This window comes from Callospermophilus lateralis, chromosome 8 (genome assembly GCF_048772815.1).
Source record: "Callospermophilus lateralis isolate mCalLat2 chromosome 8, mCalLat2.hap1, whole genome shotgun sequence".
Classification (NCBI taxonomy): Eukaryota; Metazoa; Chordata; class Mammalia; order Rodentia; family Sciuridae; genus Callospermophilus; species Callospermophilus lateralis.
In genome coordinates this window covers 46398628-46418610 of record NC_135312.1, presented here as the reverse complement: position 1 = coordinate 46418610, position 19983 = coordinate 46398628, and the positions used below count along the sequence as shown (strand labels likewise).

At 34.9% G+C, this 19983-nt stretch overlaps 1 protein-coding gene across 6 annotated transcripts in view; it reads right to left on the bottom strand.

Annotated features, from left to right (window-relative positions):
- The window catches only part of Adgrl3 (adhesion G protein-coupled receptor L3), a 395548-nt gene that overhangs the window by 133758 nt on the left and 241807 nt on the right, over positions 1–19983 (bottom strand). For all 6 annotated transcript variants that reach the window (XM_076865221.2, XM_076865222.2, XM_077110223.1 and 3 more), the window contains 3 exons: positions 15722–16024; positions 13602–13705; positions 2143–2328 (listed from right to left, as the gene is read on the bottom strand). In XM_076865221.2, coding sequence (XP_076721336.2) covers positions 2143–2328; positions 13602–13705; positions 15722–16024 — 593 coding nt within the window. The remainder of the gene's footprint in view (positions 1–2142; positions 2329–13601; positions 13706–15721; positions 16025–19983) is intronic.

The window sequence follows — 19983 nt, the reverse complement described above, 5'->3', positions numbered from 1 at the left end:
GTTGACAGTAACTTGTATCAGTCCCAAGCATTTTTTTTTTCCTGGTGCTAAAATGAATAATCAATAATGGTTTATTCACCCTGTTTATAATTGACCCAGAATTTTATTAAATTATACTGTGGGTTTTCCCCATCTTTCCTACTGTTTCTCTTCCCTCTTCAGTATCCTTGATTATTGAAAAAGGAAATGACCCAGGTTTAAGAAGCAGTTACTGTGATGGCTTTTTGTGTAGCTAATACTTTCCCCACTCTAATTCATGCATTCTTCAAGGAGCATGGAACTTGCTCCTCTAAAGATTTAATGAGGAATAAGTGCAAGTAAATTGCCAATGCTGTCATCTGGATCACTGACTCAAATCGTGGTTTTGCAGGACTCTGGACCCTCCAGAATTTCAATGTGGAGCACAATTGATTTGTACCAAGTTGACTTTGCAAAACTGATGGGTTATAACTGCTTCAGGGAAAGTGGGAACCACAGGAAATGAGAGCAAGCCAGCAAGCACATGAATAACCTTTGCCCTCCCATCTCCTTACCCCTTCATGCAAATTAACATATGACAAACCACATTATATAAACAATTGAAAAGAGCCAAATGGGAAACAAAGAGAGCATTAAAAAGCCTCACAAATGGAAATTTGCCCATTATGTAGTTATTTGATATTCAGAAGAGGCAAGCTGATTAGCTGTAGCCAGTTAGAATGTGACATTAATTGCCAGCTGTACGTGATATCCTCAGACACCAACACTATTTTTAAATAAAGATACAAAGTATCACTATAACAAGTCATGTTATGGACCAGTAACATTAATAGAAATCACTACTTTCAGTGTATTATGATAACAATAGCTGGCAGCAATATTCATTAATAGCATCAGTCAGCCTGGGTAATAACACGTTAAAACACAGCATGCTCAGATTATATAGGCAGCTGTGGATTATTCTATCAGGGATCTGGTTGTGATTCCATCAGGATATATGTGAGAAAAAAATGACTGCTTTGTGAAAAAAAAAAAAAACTTAAATAATTTATAACTAATAGATAAAATTGCACCGTTTTCTGAAGATAAAAATGCAGGACAAACCATTTCCCAGGTAAAATGTCTGGCTTTTCTATGTTGAACAATCATTATTCTAAAAATTTCTTCCATCTTCTTGAGTAACAGTCTTAACCCAGTAAGACTAAAATAATGAAAAGAACTAAAACACATTAAAATACAACTCTACAGAATCATTTTTCAATCTAAAGGGGAATGTCCTTGTAGTGAATATCACAGAGGAAAATTAGTCTCTTACAGTCCAATTCTTACCTTTAAGTAGAAAGAAAATATCTTAATACTCAAGGCCCTAAATTCAATCATTAAGAATCTCTACTAGACAAATGCCATTCAAGAAACATTGTCATTTGATGGTGGCAATTCTAATATTTTTTTCATCAGGAAGTTATTTTACCATGTGATATTTTGTTATGTAAATCAATAATATTCTTGATATCATAAACAATATGCTTTATATAAATACTAATAAAATTTATAAAGTATATTTTCCTTAAATTTAAGATGTAATTATTTTTCATTAATTACAATTCAAACAAATTTGCTGAAATATACTTTAAAATTTTTAATGACAGTGATGCACAATCCAAGTAATATGAAAATCGAAATAAAGTAAAAATTACCACTTAATTATTTGCCACCTATTTTTAAAATTAATATTAATTAGGTAAAATTACCTCATTTTAAAACAGCTATATGGGATTATCAGTATGCTCTCATTGTTATTTTCTAAATTTCTACTTATTGATTAGACACTTATTTTATTGTCAATTTTTAATATGAAAGTTTGAAGGCAAAAAGAGAAGAAACAAATTGCATTTATCCATAGTAATCTTGCCAGAATTTAGCGTGCAAAGCAGAGCAATTACTATGGAAAAAGTAAACTCAAAATATATGCAGAGGGATTATCATTTATTGTTTCTTTAAATTAAACCCCAAATAATGTCATTATTAAAATAGTGAAATCATTTTAATATAGTTTTTGATTCTCTTTGGCATTATCTGACTCTACAGAAGAAAGAAAAGTTAAGAAAGGAAGTCTTACTGATTTTACTACAATTTTAAAAGTTGAATAGCTGATGTCCTTACCTTGTTCAGACTGCGGGCAGCACTGTCCTTTCCACCTGGCGTCAAGTTCCTGAGCTGGACGTCCAGGAGGCCTACCAGCTGGTCCATGGCCCTGACTGAGTAGGTGATGTCCCCAGCATTCAGGTGATTCCTGGTCTGTTCAGCTAGCTCTCTAGCTATATTGGCAGCTGTCTCTCCAGATTTCAACTGTAATTTTGAAACAGAGTAAAAAGGAAAGAGATCTTATGTAAACATTTTTAGTTGTCTCTTCTGACAGATGTATTTACATGTAAGTTTGAATCACTGAGGCAAGAAGTAATTAATATACTCCTTCTGCACCTGATTGCAACTCCCCAATTTTTCCTACTAATTCATCCTTTTCTTCAGAACTTGACTTAAATTCATGACCCTAAGAAGTATCTCTAAGGAAATATACTTGTAAAAATTGTCACCCTTCTGATCTACTGATTCATTTGACTGGTTAAGTCTAGGATTTGCCCTATTATGTAAGTTTCTAAATAGGAATTTGAAGAGTGTTTATTATGATCCTGAAATCATACTCTAAATTCTCATAGGCAAGTGCCTAGTTTAACACTTAGTAAACTAAGTGACTAGTAAATAAATTTACTAAATATTAGTGAATTCAAAGTGAACTAAGTGAATATTTAAAGTTGCTAAAGCCTTATAAAAATGTTATCCCTAATACAACTCCTTCTTTCAAAGTGATTTTTTAAAAATATTTACTTTTTAGTTGTAGTCGGACACAATATCTTTTATTTATTTACTTATTTATTTGTTTGCTTGTTTTTATGTGGTGTTGAGGATAGAAACCAGGGCCTCGCCTGTGCTAGGGGAGCGCTCTACCACTGAGTCAAAACCCCAGCCCTCAAAGTTATCTTCATCTTCCCACTAAATACATGATAAAAATTTTTTCCTCCCCATTCACAGAATAGCAAATTACTGTTTAGTTTCTAGTGTTTTCCTTTTCTGAAAGTACATGCTGATTTTCCAAATACATTGTATAAGAATATATCAAATTGTTAATACTTTGAAGATGTTAAAAGATATAAAGACTAATGCCCCATGATCACTTGGACAAATTTGATAGCCCTAGGTAATAAGAAAATAGGAATATACACCAATTTGTTAGAAAGGTTTGGGAAATATTTTTAAAAGACAAATAGGCATAACTTTCCAGGTTATAATCTTTTTTTTTTTTTTTTTTTTGGTGCTAGGGACTGAACCCAGGACCTTGTGTATGTATGCCAAGCACTCTACCAACTGAGCTGTATTCCAGCCCCCAGGTTATAATCTTTATAATTTTTGATATATGTTAAGGTCTGTAAACAAGTCAGGATGGCACCTGGTATTTTGCCAGAGAAATGTTAAAGTCTGTAAACAAGTCTGAATGGCGCCTGGCCAAATGCCAGAGGGAGTGGTTTTTGAAGTAACAAAAGCGAGCCATTAAGTGTGGAGATTCCTTATTGGTTGACTGCTGTATCTATTTTATGCTAATTAGATAAGCTGTGTAAAATGTATAAATATCGCTCAGATCCTACAATAAACGGCTCCAATTCCTGCTGCATCAACGTACACAAGTCATTCGTCACCCCCCGCTTATTCTGCTGCAGCCGGACTGCGGCAGGTATATATTTATTAGTTGTAGGTGGACATAACACCTTTATTTTTCTAAATTTTTATGTGGTGCTGAGGATAGAACCCAGTGCCTCATGCATGCTAGGCAACCACTCTACCACTGAGCCACAAGCCTAGCTCAATCTTTAACTTTTTAAATTAACAAAGCTAAAACAGGATTGTAACTTATTTGCACATTAGATATACAAGTGCTCAATGTAAAAATAATGACTGTTTGTATACAGGCCCACTTTTCAGAGATGTTCTATAGATGTCCACCAAACTTTAACCTGCCTAATTATTTTCAAATAAATAATAGTATTATTATTTAAGAATTGGTTTTCTTTTTTCTTTTTTTGTAAGGTAAATCAGTATAAAGCACATGATCACAAATAGGAATATCTTCACTTTGTAAACTCCCTCTTAAGAGTACATGGAGCCCAGCATGGTGGTGCACACCTATAATCCCAGTGGCTCTGGAGTCTGAGGCAGGAGGATTATGAGTTCAAAGCCAGCCTCAGCAAAAGTGAGGCACTAAGTAACTCAGTGAGACCTTGTCTCTGAATGAAATACAAAATAGGGCTGGGGATGTGGCTCAATGGTTGAGTGTCCCTTAGTTCAATCCCTGGTACCCACCCCCTCAGGAAAAAAAAAAAAAAAAAAAAGAGTCAATGGAATGGAGAGCTCAAAGCACAACTAAAACTCTTAGCCAAGTATGTTTTCCCTTCGCTAAGTGAAAACCTCCAGGTTAGTTAGTATTTATATCAGGAGTGAATGTTACAAATGAATAAGTAGATAAATTAAAGTAGTTATATAAATTATGTACAATCACATCTTGAACATATTGAAAATACCTAATGGAAAAGTGATGTTTAATAACAAGGCTATAAAAATGATTAGCACCCTATAAACTACTACCACTGAGATTATATGTTGAATACCAGTGTCTGAAATTTTGATATGTGAACACTCTATAACTCTCAAATTTCTCTTTCTTATCAGACATAAGAAATGATCACAGAGAAGACTGGGGATATAGTTCAGGGGAAAAGTGTGTGCTTAGCTGTATAAGGCTCTGCATCCAATCTTCAACATCCCTTAAAAACCAGACAGGGCAGATCTCATAATAAATCATAGGGAGAACAGTAGAGGAAAGGGTTCAAGGGGTATGAGGTGAGGAAGGAAGAGCACAGCACTGGGGAGTGATATTGGCCAAGTTACATTGTTATATTGTGTGCATGTACAAAAAGGTAACAACAAACCCCATCATTATGACCAGCTGTAATGCACCAATAAAAAATATGAGAAAAAAAGGATAGAAAAATTAAAGCAAAAAGAATCCTACAGTTGTACAAAAAGAAATGTTAGTTTGTGTGAATGGCTTATGATTATATAAATCTGCTCAGGTGTATATACATCATGCAATAGTTTAAAAGTATGAAGGAAATCGATACTGTTAATATCAATCTTCATTATTTAAGAAGTATTATTAAAACATGCTACATATGCCCAATAAGTAATATTTAAAATAATTTAATATATATAGAATGGAACCTAAAAGTGAGAAAAAAGAGAAATTCTATATGACTATTTAAACATCATCAAAATATTTAATATGACATAATAAGAATATATTAGAGTGTTATTATATACTTAATCAGTATGTTGTAGAAATCTTTAAAAAAAAACTTCACTGATTTAAAGCAATTTGTAAGATTCTTTAGAATCTTCTTAGCTAACGTACCTGTTAAGACCAGGTAGACAACATTATAGGGTTCAAGGATAAGTATGACACAAATTTAGAGAAGATCAAAGTAGCACTTGATGTTACCCTCATGAAAGTACTTTAGGGGATCACTAAGGGACATAAATGTGATTATTATACATATATTTAAAATTTTACATAAATTTAGCCTTACTGGTAATCTAGAGAGTCCATAAACAAATTCTAAAGTTCAATGTGTTGGGGATGCAGCTCAGTGGTAGAGCTCCTGCTTGATAAACTGGTATATTCTAAATATTTAAATTCAGTATTCTGTCAATAGAGTGATTCAACCAGTGGGTAACTTTGCAAAACTACTACTATGTTTTTTTTTTAGTCAAGATAGCTGAAATTATTATAATTTTCCAAAGAGACATTCTTATAATTAATGAACCATTCACAGTCTTACATTTGTTGTAGTTTACTACAGATTCTACTCTTATAATAAGGACTATATTTGCTGAATTACTACTCTTTTATTTTGTCATTGCAAATTTATGTTGTTATTTTACATTTTCCCCTATATTTCTTTTTTATCAATGAAATCTTTTATATCAGGGAAACGTCAGGAGAGACAAACTATGGGATCTTTTGATTCAATTAATTGTACCATAATGAAAAAAGTTTGAAATCTAATAAACTAGACAAGGTATTTTATTTATTAACATAATATCTTCAGAACTAAGGATGCTTGTATTGACTTTCATTATATCTATCAGTGATCATTATGAAAAGCACGATGATTTCTCAAAGGATAAATAAGCAATAAAGAGCACTGATATTTTCATAATTCCATTGCTTTTTTCCTAATAGTTTTACAAGCATACTCTTCAACATTATTATAATAAAGGTGTGGGAAATAATAAGTTGGAAAGAAGGCCTATGGTATTCTCTTACATAAAACTTAAACTTTTTCTATGTACAATATTGAGAAATTGAAAATGTAGATGACTAAGTCAAAATATAATTGCTCCCAACAAAACAATTTTATTTGTTTGTCTCCTTGTGTATGTGTCAATAACAATTTAGCTTTTTAAATAGTCTGAAACTCAATGTTCAACACCAAGAAAGTTGTGAGAAGAAAATTGAAGTATAAATACATTACAAAAATATGTATAAAAAACCATGAAAAGTAAATTTTTAAAGTAAAATAGAAATTCTTTTTTTTTTTACTTTTTCTTCACTTTAAATTAGAGAAATGATAATAAAATGTTTTCATTCTTTTAATAATTACTTGAACACTTATTATTTCCTGAGGAAGTGAAGATGAGTATACGCCCCTGGCCCTCAGGAAGCTTACATTCCACCCAAGTGGGATAGGAAGGGTGGTTACATAGAAGAAAATAATATTAATTCAACAGTGCAGCAGCAATGACATAAACATTATGAGGTATTATAAGAATACAGCACAGGGGAAAGAAATCCTTGGAAAGCAGAGGGAGGACCACAGGAGACAATTAAGTGAAACCTTAAATGATCATTGAGGGTCACTAAGTGAGATGGGGCACTGGTGTGGCTCTTGGGGAGAAGGGGCATTCTAAGTCAAGAAGATGGTGAGCAAAGTCAAGTCTAGAAATAGCCATGGACTGGGAAGTCAGAGCAAATACACAAAGAAAAAAAAAAGCATTTTTTTCTATCATCAGACTCTAACATTGATACCTGCATAGCATAAACTTGTGTGTTATGTACTAAATACTTGTTACAACTAGTTTTTTAAAAAAATAGCATATATATGTGTGTGTGTGTGTGTATGTGTGTGTGTGTGTGTGTGTGTGTGTGTGTGTGTGTGTTTATGTCTTTCTATAATTTCAACAACTGCTCATTTAGTCTATATGTTCACTTGTTATATAACCAACATTCTAATTTCTATAGCTCTGTGATAAGGTCTGAGGGTACCTTGGTGAGGTGAATATAACAGTTTTTAATAAAAGGACCTTCCAGGAGCAATGGTGCATGCAGACAATCCTAGAGACTCTGGAGGCTTAGGCAGGAGAAGTGCAAGTTCAAAGGCCAGCATCACCAACTCAGTGAGACCCTGTCTTAAAATAATAAGAGAAGGGCTGGAGATGTACCTCAATGGTAGAGTTCTCCTAGGTTTAACTGCCAGTACCCCCAACACACACACACAAAAGAAAAGAGAAGGAAAACAGACCTTTCATGCCAGTAATGGAATGAGTTGTTAAAATTTAACTGTACAATTATTTAATGTTAATTTGTTGAGTCCAATACAGAATCCCAGTGTGATAGAATATTTTATAGGCACTTTAACCTGACATATAAAGTTAGGCAATTAGTTAGGAAAGGCTTATCTGAGGAAGAACTTTCAATTTGAAAGAGATTAGAAAAGAAGGCAGTGAGTTGGCAAGTTGGTAGAATTTTCCAGGTAGAGAGAGACACTTTTAGGAGGACAGCACAAGAAGTCATGATGGATTTGCTACAGGGACACTATCCCAAGAGTTTTAGTACACTGGAAAGGAATGAGCAAGGAGTGATTATCTGTAAGTAGACACCATTTGGAAGTCATGTGAAGACATCAGGAATTGTGCTAAGGTACTAAAGAGTTTAAAACGAAGTTGTCTATTTAGTTTGGATTCAAGCACTCAGGAGTGAATGAAAGGAAATTTGAAGTGAGTAGAAGTTGCTATTAGCAAAGTGAAAAGCAGTGGTCAGTAGGATGGGGTGGCATGCACCTGTCACTCCATTTACTCCAGGCTGAGAGAGGAGGATTGCCAGTCCAAGGCCAGCCTCAGCAATGTAGATGAGTCCTCCATTCAGTACCCAGTACCAAAAACAAACAAACAAACAAACAAAAACCTGGGAGGGGCCTGACTCAGGAAAGAGACACATGATAGGCTTCCTGTCTGTTGGATGTTGGGGGAGAAAAGAAAGCAAAAAGAGACACTCATCACTGTCATTAGGGTCTCTATATTTGATGGCGGCCTTTATGGAGTTCTCCCACAGCTGCTGTAGTTCGAGGACAGTTCATGACTATCTCTCCTAAATACCCCACACCACCCACATTGTCTCCAGTGACATCTGAAGCCTCTCTTTCTGATCACCCTATTTATTTCTCTCCTTCTAGTTTTCATCGACTACAATGATCTTATTTCCTAACAAAAATATATTCATGTACCTTCAATCTGCCTCAAGTCTTCTATGTCCAGGGGCAGGATTAAAATATTGTCATTTCTAACTTACAGACTTCATTAAAATATCTATCTCCAATATTTTCATCCATTAAATTTTTTCTAAAATGATTTCTTCAGAAGAAGAACACATACTGAGAAATTTTACAAATTTTCTGTGGATTAGCAAGTTAATAACCTGTACTGTTATGGTAGAATTACATCTAGGACTTGAACAGAAAGGGAAACCCTGCAGTTTTAGTTAAGGACAATAAATAATGACAGAAACAGATACTAAGCACATTTTAAATTTTGCTATAAATAAAAACAATTTCTTTTAAAATTAGCTTTGAGATTTTATGAGACTTATAACAATCATTCATCAGAAGCAAAAATGGTTTCTGAAAATATTACTCATAATATTAAGTACATGGCTATGTAGCTACCACTTATTTGAAAAATCTACCTATTTTAATATAAATCTGAGTTGAATATATAAACAAAATGTTTCTATCTTATAATTAAAGATAGGTTTAAAAAGTCTAAAGTCTTGGAATCCCCACTGTTACGGTTTAGAAGTTGGATGCTTCCCCTAAGCTCATATGTGAGACAATGCAAGACACTGCAGAGGTGAAATGATTGGCTTAGGATAGCCTTAATCTAATCAGTGAATTAACTGGGTGGTAACTGTCCACTGGTAGGTTGTGGCTGGAGGAGGTACTTTGTTGGGGGTGTGCCTTCAGAATATATATTTTTGTCCTCTTCTGCAGTGTCTGTCTTTCTGCTTCCTGGTACCATGACCTGAGCTGCCTTCCTCTACTACACTCTTCCACCATGATGTTCTGCCTCATCTCAAACCCCAAGGAATGGAGCCTTCTGTCTGTGGACTGAGTCCTCTGAAACTCTGCATGTCAAGTCAAATTTTCCTCCTTTAAAATGATTCCTTTCAGGTCTTTTGGTCACAGAGGTGAAAAAGCTGACTAAAAGAACCCATCTACCTCTGGTAGAATTAGTAAACAATTTAATTACATTTCATTCTTGATCTTAGGAAGTTAAAATGGGGTAATTAAGATATAGAAGACAGATTATAATCTAATCCCCCAGGACAAAAAGTTGGCTTTTTTTTAAATCATAAAATAGCAATATCAATCCTAGATCTTCACACTTCTGTTTAGAAAATGTAGGAAGAAACTCACATTCTCAAAATCTGCCAATAACTTGTGTACAGATAAAAGAAAGGAACACCCATTTTTTGCCTGTGACAACTCAAGATAATTCTTTTTCACATAATAGTTGAACAAGGCCACACCTCATTTTGCATGTAAACAATAAGGAAGCAATTCAAAACTGTAATGTCATAGATCTTAGTTGTCTATAACTCTCCTCCATTCTCAGGTGCTGCAGATCAAACCTATGGCCTGGTGCATGCTAGGAGAGCACTGTAGCACTGAACCATATCCCCAGCTCTCAAGATAGAATTTTAAATGAAAAAAGTCTGGTAAAATTAAAAAATGAAATTAATTCTTTAAAAGTACACAAGGTAGAAAATACAAACTCCTTTTTGAAGAATTGAATATAAGCTAGAGATGAAGCAGAATCAGAGATTATGATTTTGAAGAAGGTAAGGAAATATGATATTTTGTCACATATATTTCAGGATCCAAGGCTCAGAGCTAATTGTTGCCTTCAATAAAAACCAGAAAACACTTTTAAACATTCATTTGAGGGTATATGTATTCACTATCTATCTATCCATTTGCCTTTCTATCTACTTTTCCATCTATCCATCCATTCACTCACCTAGATCCATCCAGCCTTCCACTCTTTTAAAAAGACCTCCCTCACTTATCATCATTGGAAGAAATTTCCCTTTCTGTAAAAATTATGTCTTTTATTAGTTCTCATCAAGAAAGTATTCTAGGTGCTGGGGAGAAAATTATATTTACTGGTGAGAAAATTATAATTTTCAAATATGGCAGAAAAAAATCATAAAAAGAGAAGTAGGAATTCAGAGCAGAGGAGAGGGGTTAGAAAAACAGAAAGGAAGGAGAGAGAAGAAAGAGTAAGAAAGGAAGTGTTAAGGTTTGGATGTCAGGTGTCCCTCAAAAGCTCATGTGTGAGACAATGCAAGAAGGTTTAGAGGAGAAATGATTGGGTTATGAAAGCCTTAACCCAATCAGTGAATTATCTCCTTGATGGGATTAACTGGGTAATGACTGAAGGCGGGTAAGGTGTGGTTGGAGGAGGTGGGTCCCTGGATGCATGCCTTTGGGGTATGTATTTTGTCTGAAGAGTAGAGTCTTTCTCTGCCTTCTGGACATCATGTGAGCTGCTCCTTCCACCATATTCTTCTGATGTACAGCCTCACCTCAAACCCCAAGCAATGGAGTTAACCATCTATGGACTGAGACCTCTGAAATCATAAGCCCCTAAATAAAGTTTTCCTCCTCCAAAATTGTTCTTGTCAGGTCTTTTAGTCACAGCAGCAAAAAAGCTGACTAATACAGGAAGAAAGTTAAAGAAGGGAGTAGAGAAAAGGTCAGCACTGTGTTGGGCAGCAACTTTCCTCTGCCAGTTCAGGGTCCTGTTCCACCCTCTTCCAGCCTGCTCTCCACCTGAGGAGGTGGACTTCAACAGAATTCATTAAGCAAGCCCCTCAGTTGTGGCTTCCAGTGGTTCTGGCCAGTGGGGTGGTTGAATGGAAAGAGAGTGCGAGCTTCTCAAAGGCATTCTGCTTCCAATTTCTAATCTATTTATCTACAAGGCCTTAAGGTTGGGAACAGCTCTTGCTCTATTACTAGCTCTGGGTTCCAGCTCAGCCCCTTGCAGTCTGTCTTCACTGCCCAAGTGCCACTGTAAACACACCCTCTTGGAAAGGTCCATCTGTTTATTGTTGGGACCTTGGTGTTGAGATGTGCAAAGAGATGAGGAATGGAATGATTTATGTGGAGGATGTTTTGGGAGGAAAAAGCTAATGAATAACTCGATGGACAACATTCATGGATTATCCTTTCTTGGAGGTTTACAATGCTAATATTTAAAAGTGCTGTTGTTTTGTGGTTAAGAAATCTGTTCAACCATCATTTAAGTTCAGTGAGTCGCGGAAATATCTGGAGGCATGAGAGACACAACTAGGTAAGGGTGGACAGAGTGAGGAGAGACTACCTAGGTAAGTGAACATGGTGATGTGAAGGCCATCGTAATCTCTGTACAGTTTAACCACTGTGGTGAAGGGTGTGAAGTCAAGAGGAAGCAGGACCAGCTAAAACCTCAGATATACTTGGGCGGACCCTGGGTGAATTAAACGCTAATTCAGAGCACTCAAAAGCCTCCTCTTAGAGTTTACACATTTAAGGAATTATTATAAATTTCAGCTCCTTAAATTATTTGATTTTAATGTAATTACAATACAATATAATATAATCTTATAGATTCATTAGAATTAAAAAGAAATGCTCTGAAAGTACAGGCCATGTAACAAAACAAAAACATCTCATCCATAAATCAAATGGCCAACAGCTGTCTGGTCTTTGAAAGGAATTATCTCTTTTGTCCTAAGATTAGCAGGGCTGCAGAGGAAAGAAAGGAATTAAATATCATTATCAGTTCAAGTCATCCAGTAATTTCTGCAATGAAATACTCCAACCACATTCAGAAATTATCATGAAAACACTTAGCTTTGTAGGTGAATTATTATTGAATTTATATTAACCCCTGGGCTAAGGAGCTAGGGAGTATTTTTTAAAAGTTGCTAATGTAAAAAGATATGCTACTGATCTCTTAATCTGATATTTCCAGCAAGAGTTATTTGCCCTGGGGTCTGAGCTACATTGTAATGAAATCAAAGGACATAAAAACTGTGGCAGGAATAGTGCTGAAATTGGAGAAGCATCATTATGAATAGCAACAAGTATGGAGATGCATATGTAAGAGGGTAACTAGAGTCAATGTAGCCACTGTTTTTCCATGATTTAGGGTAAATAGATAGTTATGGTTCATCTGCTAAATGATCTACTGGGTAGATATTTATGGATTATTATACAGTATATTATTGAGGATAAGCCTGGTTAAAAACAAATAGAGAAAAGAGCAAATGGCACAAGCATGCTTTTAGTAAGGCCATCATTTGTAATATTTCTCAGGAAAAATCTCTTTCAGAAATTCCTCAGCATAGCTAATGTGCCATAGAAGGACTCTCCATTTTAGGAGTGCATAAATCCACATAAATTGCTATAATAAGGATCCATCTCACAGCCCTTTTGGCATAAATGCACATCTGGTCTCTGTTTGTAATGAAATCAATTCAAAGCCCCACAGTGCATTAATAATAAAAATGTTCAACATATTGCAACCAAATAGGCCCTGCAAATTTGAGTCTGCAAGATTCTGTCACACATGTGTATACTTTTAGCACTGATAAATGATTAGTTAGAGAACATTTATCAAATGGCTTAAATTCCAAAGGTAAACTTTTTTTTTATCTTAATTATGATTTCCACAGGAAAAATCCAAATGCATATATGCTAGAAGCTTTTGTTTGTTTGAGACCTAATGTCTCTTAGACTTTTACATCTGTAGTTCACAATACCATAGAAATTTTATTAATAATAAAATTATTATAAGCAATACCATCAGGTTTAGAAGAAATTCATGGATTCCCACTTTAAAAACATCAAATTATAAAATTAGCCATTAGTATAATGGGGATGGTCTTTAAATCTGAAATTAAAAAATAGATAGTGTTTCTTTTTCATTTCTGCTATTATTTCTGTTTATTTTATAATCAATATGTTGTCTTTGACCTTATGGCTTTACATTTGCAAACAGAGAGTTTTCCTACATTGATTTAAAAAAACAAAACAAAACAAAACTCCTGACTGTTTTGTTTTCAACAGTTAACAATCAGCAACAGAGGATATAGATTTAGCAAAGCCTTCCTTATTAGTCACAGGATTTACCTTCTGTGTTATATGATTGACCCAAGGAGAAGAACAGTTGCTGAGATCTGGTCCTTGGGGATCCCAAATTCCATCAGGAGCAAGGCATAGGTAAGTTGATACACCTATAATAATGAGAGAAATATGTATGTTTCGTATACTTAAACCATTTTTCTTAGAATGACTCCACATCCTTGCTATGCTTAAATATAAATGAAAGTAAAAGTGAGATAATTAAATTGAGATATGTCTATTAAACTCCAGATACGGTGCCTGGCAAAGAGTTGGCATTGGAAAAATACTGTACAACAAACAAAAACATTTTGTTATTTTTAAAAACTTGCTGCAACTGTGCAGGGTTTGGGAAGAATTTCCTGAATTCAATCGATGTGGTACTTCTGTAACGTGGACCTTCTTGCTTGAGTCAGGATAGAAGAGTCTCAAAGGAATCCGTGTACAGGTCTTTCAGGAAAACAGGTGGGAAAGGAGATTCCAAATAGAGGAAATATACGCTGTCTTTTGGAGACTCCAAATTTTTGGAACTGGAGTCTACTGGACAAATGGAGCTGGAAAGGGAGGCAAAGTCAGATCGCAAAGTCCCTTGTCTATCATGTGTGGGTGCTGAAAATCAAAGAAGACCACTAAGGAGAGGAGAGAAATGAGCAGATGTTGGTGTTACAGAGATAAATCTGGCATCAGAATGGAGGATGAATTTGAGGAAGTGATGGGGATGTTGTGAGAAAGCTATTGGTGTAATTCAAGTGAGAAGCTGTGAGGGCCTAGAACAAGGAATAACAGAGTAGACGGAGGAGCATATACTAAGTTAGATGTTCACTGACAGTAACCTTTATTTCTGCACTGCCTTCAGAATATTTTCTTGAAACCTCTTCTCTAATTTTCACAGAACAATAATGGCATATTTCTGTACTGCAAAGTGCTTTCAAATAAAGTGTTTTACTAATCTTCAGGACAAATATCTCAAGTATGGAGGCTGTTGTTATTTCCCTTTTAGTGATGAAGGAACTGAGGCTGAGAACTGAGAAAGAAGGAGGGTTTGAATGGCTTACTGATTTCAATATACAGGAAACTTTAGAAATAAATATACACCCTCCTTTTCATAAAAGAAAAAAAAAGATTGTTGAATAATTAAGTGCTTTGTTAAAAATATATCACTTCTATAAAAACCAAGAAACTCATTGGTTTTCCTACCACTTCATATACCATGGAATTTGGAATGATATATCATGTTGGAACTTTCTAAGAAAAGCTTCTTCCTTAAAGAAACCAAATCCGATACCAAACACAGTCTCTAAGAAGAGTAGGTTTGCAAAATCTATTGTGTAAATATTTGTATATTTTAGGAAATAATGCAAATTTTTTTAATGTGTCAAGTAGCAATTTATAAAGATCCAAAGCACATGTTACAATAAGAAAATCAGCATATTTGTTTCTTAAATATAGTAAATAATAACAGAATTACAGTTTGGAGATATGATAAATATGTCAGTAATAAAGCAGGTAAAGAGCTATTTAGTTCTTCACTGTTGCCTAGAGACCACAGTGTGGGATTGCCCTCTCAGGAATGTGGGTTAGTGGGAGGTGGCTCCTGCCAGCATGGTTCCTGACAATCTTAAGAGCCTTTGACCACTAGGGGACAACTATAATAACAGGTGAAAATTTCTTTTGTTAAATGCTATGTCAGCTCACTGATCTTCTAATATAGATGTCCTGGACCTCATTTTCTGCAACCAGTATTTCACCACTGGAGACAAGCATGCGGAAACCCAGCCATCAGGGATTACCTCTTCAGCACTGCACAGAAAAGATACCTCCCTGGAGTATCAGGAACATCTGCAGCTTAACTGTAATTTGACTCCAAGACCCACACTGAACACTACTGATCTAACAGGTATTCCTACCCAATTCTCACCTGTGAATTTTGCAGAGTGCATTTTCAAACTCTTGACAACACATTGCTTTAAATTGTAATTTAGCTGAGTTCAGAATTCAACCGAATATGAAGTAACAAAATATGCAGTAAACAAAGACGGGGGGGAGGGGTGTGAATATAAAAGAACTCTAGGGATTCAAGTTAAAGTACAAAAATACTGTTAACTTTTGGTTCTCTAAGACAGACGTACCTATAGTTCCTGCAGGGCATGGCTGCTTTGCTATTTGTCCTTGACGGGTCTTAAACCACATGATTTCTCGAGCTTCCACAGCCTCACAGCTCTCTTCCAAAGCTGGGACCTGGGAGGATGCTGATGGTATGTGTGTGGTTATGTCATCAAGAACCTCCACAGCTGGAGATGGGGTGCTGGTGCTCCGGTTCCTTCTTCCTGACACTGATGGGGTGGTACTCTTTCCTGGGCTCCAAGTTGTAGTCCGAAGGGTCGTACTTGTGGTGGTGCTTCCAATGCCCAGAGGTCCTGTAGTAGAGATTCCTGAAATAAATTTGAAAGGTAACATCTATATTGCTTGTTCACAGTAGGACCTCAAATAGCCTTCATACTTCAGAAACCATTTTTATTTGACAGTACAGAGTTTAAAGGCTCTAGAAACCCTCAACTTTATTTTCACTTTAAACATGGCAAAAAAAAAAAAAAAAAAAAATTCCCAAGTGATTATACCGTTTTACACAACCTCCTATCCCTATAAGTATATAAAAATTGTATTTATATCCATTCCCACACTTGGTTCAATCTTATATGTGTACATACTTTTATCATATAAGAACTGTACATATTTGTAACATACATTATGGCATTTCAATACATGTATATAATATATAATGATCAAATTCCATCAGCATTCCTAATTATTCCCAATTGAATAGTATCAAACAGTACCTCAATATGATCTTGATTTGAATTTCCATGAGTATTAATTGACCAGTTATTTTTTATAAATTAAAATTCTGGAATGTTTAAAAAGAAAGGATGAAAATGCTGGCACATGCTTCTATATGGATGAAACTTCATAACACCATGCCAAGTGAAATAAGCCAGCCATAGAGGACAAATATTCGTAGATACAGAGAGTAGACTGTAGTTGCTACAAACTGGAGTTAGGGGGCTTGAGGGTGGGAGACAGAGTGTTTAATGTGTATAGAATTTCAGTTGTGAAAGATAAAAAAGTGGAGAGAGATGGTGTCGATGGTTGCAGACTAATATGAATGTACTTAACGCCACTAAACTGTCCACTTAAAATGGTTATGCATACTCTATCACAGCAGAAAAACTGAATTGAAAAAAAAAATAAACATGGCAAAAATAAACCAATACCCAGGTATCAGAGTGTCAATTGACTGGCAACACAGCTATTTGACCACTGTCAAAAAGGCCTTTTTGTGGGTCTTCTTAGTTCTAATCACAGAAAACAAAATTGCAGTATTAAGCTTCTTATGCTCTCAGCCTTAGTAACAATTAGGGGATTAAAACTTTAAGCCCTCTTGTTAAGTTTTTCAAACTTGGTATTAAAAAAAGAGTTCTATAAAATACTCTCTATTCATATTAGGTATAACATGAATTTCTAAATATGCAGCAAATAAGAGAGAAGCAAAAAAAAAAGGGGGGGGTAGACACATAGTCACAAGCTAAAAAATACAGAGCAATTTCAGTACAATTTCCTTAATACACATTAGAGTAGCTTAGTGATCTACCTTGACACTCTCAGCACTGACTCACCTTAACAAAGTTTTAAAACTTGACATTTACTAATGTAAAGTATAAGTAGCTCCCAGGTAGTTATGTCCTTAAATTACTTTTTAATAAATTTTCTTTTTCTTTTTAATGGGAAAACATATTTCAAGTTACAGATAAAAGTAGTTAGGTTCCCTGCCCAGATTTTAGGGATCTCCTAACAATACTAAAAGAATGTTCACTTAAAGAATCATCATTGGGGAAAAATATATTCATATTCTAATTATGAGAATGTATGAGAACATTAGTCTTCCCATATACATACACGGATTTCCTTACTGTTAGATTCAAAATTACTCTTAACATCATTTGCTGGCAATAAACTACAGGGGCACAGGCTCTAGCCAGACTCTAGATAACTCAGGTTTAAGGAGCTGTGGGGAGCCATGTGATGAGCCTCCAGCTGTTTGTCATTCATTGTCTACTTAGAAAAAGACAAGTGCACATGTGTTAAAGGACTTCAACTCTCTGCTGCCCAAGAGGAGGTCACAGTATCATCTCAATGCCTTTGGGGTATCTAAAATATCTAAGAAGCAAGATAGACACAGCAGGGGGAGAACATATCAATTTCTGAACATTTAATTATTAAATTATAGCTTTTCTTAGAGATATTTTTTGTCTTCTTGCTTCTCTGTCTTTTATTTCTCCACTCTCAACTTTCCTTTTTCTCTACATTCATTTTTGTGTGTGTGTGTGTGTGTGTGTGTGTGTAAATGGTAATGTGCACAACCTTATCTGCTCCAAGTTCATAAAGAAGGCAGAGTATCTTTTTTCCCTCTTCTTCCACATATACTAAATACCCCACATTGCCAGGGCTTGTTGTTTGTGACTCATTCCTCTGCTTGAATGTTCTCTCTCCTTCTCTCTCCATCACCAATGTCTACACTGGCCCACCACCATCACTGAAGGAATACAGGAGCCTATTAACTATTTTGCTGATGAAAGCAATACTGGAGAAAACTGATAATACTCTTATTTCAATGTTTTTGCAAAATAAAAGCTCAGGATTCATAAAATAAAATGATTGTCCTCAAGCATTTGATACAATCCAAATAGAAAATTTAACATTTTTTGTAAAATATTAAGTGAAATTGATTCTTAAGGTGATAAACAATAAAACATCATGCAATATATTATTCACATATAAAATCAATGAGATGTTTCCAAGACATGATGTAAAAGTATGAATATGTAATGATTTGAAAATGAAATATTTGACACTATCAAGTAATTAGCTTTAAAAAATAAATCTGAAAGGTGTCATTACTGGGATATAAGGACATTTGAGGCCAATTTTTCAAGGTGACAGAAAAATTCTTTTTGATTTTTATCCTACTTGGGGGGAAGAGTAAGGCAATAGTTAAAAGTGAAATCCAAGTGTTTTTCTCAGACTCATTTCCTTTAAGTAATGCCAGTTCTCATTATCATTTTTGAAGGGACCATTTTGAGTAACTTAATTTTTTGACAGAGACTATAATCTTTTCATTGACAATGAGCTGTAGTTTTTGTTTTAAAGAAAGCATTACTAGTCCTTTTCTTTCTCTTTTTTTAGTTTGATCACATAAAAGTGGAGATTCATAGCAAGCAGTTATCTGCTATTAGCTCAATAATCTCATGCTCAAATTAACTTGTTCAGGAAAGTCTGTGAGCTACCGTGAAAAATACTTTTAAAATAGAAACATTTTTCAACTGTATTCTTTCTCTTCTTGAGACTTATGTAGGTATTGAAGGATGCTTTCAAAATGAATGTGCCCTTCTTCAACTAGATATTTTAATTAGAATATAACTGACAGGAAAAAGGATTTGTTCAGCAATAATTTTTACTATGAAAAAACTTACATAGTTGCACATGTGGTAAGAGCTTCTCTAGCCTATTGTCTTAACAAGGACAAATGGCTCACTACTACAAGATTTTAGCTTGCGTGACTTGAGACATACCAATTTTGAATAGATTATCTTTTAGCATAGATTTAATACATGTATCATTATACTCTACTTAAATGACCCACATTTCAGATTTTTGAAGACTACAGTATCACACCAAAATACATTTAACAATGGCAACATGTAAATGGAAATTAGTGCTTTTTGTTTCTAAAATTACCATATTCAAACCATTTGGTACCTTTTTTTCCAGAGATTTCTTAGGGTATAAATTAAAATATGTTATTCTCTTGATTAAAATCCTTAATTGGTTTCTGTCTTTCTTTCAACCAAAAGAAGAACTTTTTTTCTTCATGTTCAGAGCCCTTAGTTTATCTCTGCAGCTCATTTACAATGTTTCCTTATCTTTTCTCTCTACTTTTAAACCATAAAATATTGCCAGTAGTTCCCCAACTGTAGCTTCTTTTTCCTGCATCAAGATCTTTGTACATGCTGCAGAATTCTTATCCTGTCTTCATTGGGTTAATTCCTATTTATACTTTGGGTTTAGCTTAGAAGCCATCACCATCAAGGAGCCTTTTCAAAGCTACTAACCCAAATATACTAAGTCTGGGTTATGTAGTAGCATGCATTACTTAAGATCATTTCTTTTAGTGTGGTGCCTAAGAGTTAAGTTCTAAGCTAAGAGAAATGAATATCAGGAATAGGTCAAAGAAGCAGGAGATGGGCTGTTGATGTAGCTCAGAGGTGGAATGCTTGCCTAGCATGCACAGGCCCTGGGTTCAATTCCCAAAACTGCTAAAACAACAACAACAAAA